Source organism: Austrofundulus limnaeus, unplaced genomic scaffold (assembly GCF_001266775.1).
Source record: "Austrofundulus limnaeus strain Quisiro unplaced genomic scaffold, Austrofundulus_limnaeus-1.0 Scaffold377, whole genome shotgun sequence".
In the NCBI taxonomy this organism is placed as follows: Eukaryota; Metazoa; Chordata; class Actinopteri; order Cyprinodontiformes; family Rivulidae; genus Austrofundulus; species Austrofundulus limnaeus.
Window position 1 is genome coordinate 36,305 of NW_013952779.1, and position 4,942 is coordinate 41,246.

Genomic DNA, 4,942 nt, shown 5'->3' on the forward strand with positions numbered 1-4,942 from the left:
TTGTTGAATCTGAAGTGACATGTTCGTACGAACCCTTTGTACGAACAAAAGTAAGAGAAATTTAGGATAAGAATATGAACATGTTCTTGCATGAGGCCCAATGTAATGTGTCTTTGATTACCTATAATAATATACATACTGTATCTTAACCTTTTATTTAGTTGTTTATTATTTGTCTCCTGTTTGTCACAGGTAGGTGTCAGGGTGGGATCACTGGGTCATACTCACCATGTAAAATATTAACAATTCAATAAAAAGAGTGTAAAAATGGCACAAAACACGCAGAGAAATTTTGATTACTAAAATCTGTGTGCAAGAAACTACAAACAAGAAAAGCTGAGTGTGAATAATGACTCAGCCTTCACACAAATGATGACATAATGAATCCAAAGAAAACCAAGTGTCAGAAACAGTAACACTAATGAGTGCAGTGCTTTTTGTTGTGTAGATGCTCGACACCAGGTGGCGCTGCAGCTCCTGCACTCTGAGTGGGAATACGTGTTGACCCTGAACCAGCTGTATGACCAGTATAAAACACCTGCTTCTCACCACACCACCGCAGAGCCACAGTGAGTGTTAACACAACTCAAGAACACAAGGTTAACACAACTCACTCAACATTGGCAAAAATTAAACACCCGGCAGTCCTTGAAGGACAGCAAATCATCCTCCAACACCAAGCCATTTTTGTGAAGAAAGACCATCCATCATTAAACAGAGGTGGAGGCCTCCGCTTTCAGTTGTCCCCCTCCTACAGTGCTGCTATTGCCAGTATCACTCCATCCCCTGTTAACAATAGATGTTATTTAGGTGTCAACGATAGCCATGTGATATGAGTATCAGTCACATGGAGGCTAGGGCTGTGTATTGGCAAGAATTTGGCGATACGATACATATCATGACAGAGGGGTCACGATACGATATATCCCGATATATTGAGATACTATAAGCAAGGCGATATATCGCGATATATTGCAATTTTTTTGTCCAAAAATTCTATTAAATAAAAACCTCTTACTGGGGAAAAGAAAAAGAAAAACCAAAATTCATTGTCTCCGAAAATTCTAATATTACATAGACATACTTTTGATACATTTAGCTGTGTTCTGCTTTGTATGTRTTTTATTTTATTTGTTTCATATTTCATCCATGTTTTCAATTATTAGACTAAATTTGCCAACAAATAGTTTGAAAATATATTTTTTGCAGCTTTTAGTTTTTAATATTAATTTACAATGTGGTCACCCAACACTTAACAATAGCCTCTACCTCTTGAGGTAAGCCAAATAGCTGGCTCACTGCTGCCAACTAGTGGTCAGAGGCTGAACTACAACATAAAAATGAACGGCTGGCAGGGAAGTTGTTGTTTTAAACCTTAATAAAAAAATCGATACAGGGCTTTAGAATATCGATACAGTATCGGGAAATGAAATATCGCGATATTTTAGTGTATCGATATTTTCTTACACCCCTAATGGAGGCACTGCTTAAAAGCCTGAATTTTGCCTGAAACTCTCAGACTGAAGTCTCTTGGAGGAGAGATGAAACGTTTCATTAGAGAAGAACCCGTCCAGAAGACCTATACAATTTTTTTCTTTTTGATCCTCCACCTTACATGTGTTTTACACTGAGATCTTCTTATGTTGAAAAACAACAGAACTGAAGCTGTTTTGGTCAAAGCTTGGACACAACATTTTGTGCAGTCAGTTACTACCAGCCTCTGTAAAATTCACCAACATGTTTGACCAGTTTCATGTCATCTAAGGCTGATTAGCTGTGGGCTGTCTCCAAAACTTAATCAGTTGTGGATGAACATCCTGTAATTAATTATAAGAGTTTCACTGGATTTTCATACTRAACTACACATAACTTAAGAGTTCATAGATAATGTTTCAGCAGACCATGTGCAGGGGTTAGACACTGAAACTGAAACACCTGTCATGTTAGAGTGGGAGGTTTCATGGTTAAACTGGACCAGCCTGGTGGTCARKCTTCATTAACTGCACATTGCACCAGTAAGAGCAGAGTGTGAAGGTTCAATCAGCAGGGTAAGAGCACAGTTTGGCTCAAAATATTGCAACGCACACAACATTATACCCTTTAAAGCCTCACCCTTTAAAAATAGTCAGAAAATTTCCATTTTTTTTAGAACTGACATGTTTATTGGGCCTTTAAACAAAATCCAAAAAAAAATTTTTTTTCCCACATCACTTTGTTTATGATATGTTTTTTTGTATCAAATCTGATACACTGGGCTGTTTTGGTAACATTTTGCTCACAACAAAGTTAAATAAAAGAAACAAACAAAAAACAGTTTTGCTCATAACTTTTAACAAGTTTAGAAAACTCTAGGAAGTTTACTTCTTTGTTTTTTTTACAATGAACTTTTTACAGCCATTTATTTCACTTGGTGGTAGGCACAAATACAGTTTCTGTCCTTGTTCAGGCACAGATGTACCTTATACTTTATAAAAATTGCCATCTATTTTCAAATTGACGACATTTTCTTACTTTCTTTTTTCTCTTCTTCCTCAATTCTCTTTGACATCAACATGTAAATATTTAGTCAGTACAGCGTAGTAGAGATTATAATTTCAAAGAAATTCACTTTGAAAATAGACAAAATGTGTTTTCAAATGGCGTTTCAGTAATTAATCAATCATCCAAAATAGTGTGTGGTTGTATTGTGGCAGGAATACTGTTGAYTAAATTACTAAAATTACTAAAATGTCACATGACGATTCAGGACTGGAGCACCTCATATACCTGCAGTATCAAGTGTGATACTCATTTTTAACACGGTTTAACTGTACTATTAAAAATATGTTTAAGTTATTATGCATTATTTCAACTCAAAAAGTATTTATTAAAAAAAAATTACAAAGAATAATGATGTTATTCTTACCATAACTTCACCAAAATTAGCAAAAGTTCCTGAAAAAATGTGTAGATGACCTCATGTCAGCAGACATTTTGAAAAGGCAAAAAAAAAACCAAACAAACAAACAAAAACCGTTCCACTTCCTGCAGTACATTGATGATCCACCAGAGGGCAGAATACAGGTCTCACATTATATACAACAGGTTTTTGAGGAAAATATTGATCACATTGACAAAATATAGGTCATAGAATCCTGCGTAGCAAATATGATACGAATGGCGATATGACATACCAGAGTTCAAAAGAGGACAAATTGTTGGTGCACGTCTTGTTGGAGCATCTGTGACCAAGACAGCAAGTCTTTGTGATGAATGAAGAGCCACAGTATCCAGGGTAATGTCAGCATACAACCAAGAAGGACCAACCACATCCAACAGGATTAACTGTGRACGCAAGAGGAAACTGTCTGACAGGGATGTTCTGGTCTAAAACCAGCTGGTTCACTTTTAACCCCTGTACATTAGAATTACACTTTTTAACTTTTTTAAACCCATAAAAGGACAAATGGGATCTTAGCAGCTTCCCTGCCTAAAAGTGTCCACTTTTTGTAAAAAAAAATAATAATAATAATAACCCAGACACTCACAGTCCTGGCTAAAGGGCTGTAGCATGTTTAGTCAGAGATAAATGATGCTTCTATGTGATGCAGGAAGACGTTTGTGACGTTTGTGGAGCAGCTGCTGCAGCGACATGTTCTCTTCAGAAACACCCTGCAGGAGCGTCTGTACGCTGAACACTGGAAGTCTCTGCTTGGAGATATTCTGGTGCAACTCGTTGGCCAAAACGATGTGAGTCGGGCTTTCCTTTGGAGCTGAGAGCCGTTCAGTTTGTCACTGTGAACTGTTGGAGACAGGAGGCTCATTTATTTTAGTTTGTTGCTCTTGCAGACAGCTTTTTCAGACATCTACCTGGGATACACAACCAGTCTGGCTTCATTCCTCCCACTGGAGTTCTACAGACTAAACCAGCCTGAGAAAAGTCACAAAATGCAGGTATTTCTTGGGCTTTTTTTATTTTTCAAACATGACGAGCTGAAAGGACAACATTTCCTGGTAGCGTCTTTGTGTTGTTTTCACAGAGAGGTCAGATGGAGAGGGAGGAGATGAAACTGCTCTCTTTGCTCCTGGCACCCACGGCTCGCATACACAGTTACCTGAGTCACATTCAGGTGAGTCAACAGGAGCTCCTCCATCTTTTACCTGCCTCTTCAGGGTCACTGGTGTCCAGCAGTCACAGTGTGAGGGGCGGGGTGCACCCTGGACAGTTAAAGTCCATCACAGGGCTCAACAGGAACCATGAGTGTGAAAACATTAACAACGCAGAGATTTACAGTACAAAATCCAAAAAAGTGGGTAAAATGTAACAGGATGCCAGAATGTACTAATTTCCTAAACTTGTTTATTCAAAACGGTACACAGTAAATATATTAAATGTAGAATTTAATGGCAGCAGCATGACTTTTTAAAGTGCAGGAACTGAGACCAGTGGTTGGAGGTTTTTGGAGGAAATGTCAGTTGTATGATTTTAGCTGTTCTGGCTCTACTTTGATGGATTTTCTGTTTCATGATGTGTTTAATGTTTTCAGCTGGTGAGAGGTCCGGTCTGCAGGCAGGTCAGTTCAGCTCCAGGAGCCTCATGTATAAACGGTGCACCCATGTTGGGATGTGTTAAAACCAACGTTGCGTGAAAGTGTGCGTATATTTACGCATATTTTTCACCTGTTGTGAGAATGTGCGGCAGCCACGCAAAGTTTTCCAGTCGACAGTTTTAAAGGGATCCACGATTAGTTGTAACATTAGACTTTATTTAATAAACATCTATTTTAACTGTAAAATAAAGACTGTAAAAATACTGTAGGATGTTCAGTTTTTATCATTTTTGAACTGTAAGTTAAAAAAATATTACACGGACGGAGCCATTTTATTTACACACAAAGCATTCTGGGTAAATGATGACGTGGATAGGTCCTCGGTGCGAGGCTGCTAGCGAGCTATATCCACC

At 38.1% G+C, this 4,942-nt stretch overlaps 1 protein-coding gene across 1 annotated transcript in view; it reads left to right on the forward strand.

Annotated features, from left to right (window-relative positions):
* LOC106528407 (rho guanine nucleotide exchange factor 33) overlaps positions 1–4,109 on the forward strand; it is a gene marked incomplete at its 3' end in the record, with an annotated part of 15,375 nt that extends 11,266 nt beyond the window's left edge. Inside the window, 4 exon segments of the mRNA XM_014023565.1 lie at positions 449–569; positions 3,591–3,729; positions 3,829–3,933; positions 4,020–4,109. Of these exon segments, the coding sequence (XP_013879019.1) occupies positions 449–569; positions 3,591–3,729; positions 3,829–3,933; positions 4,020–4,109 (455 nt within the window).
* Positions 4,110–4,942: the final 833 nt, after the last annotated feature.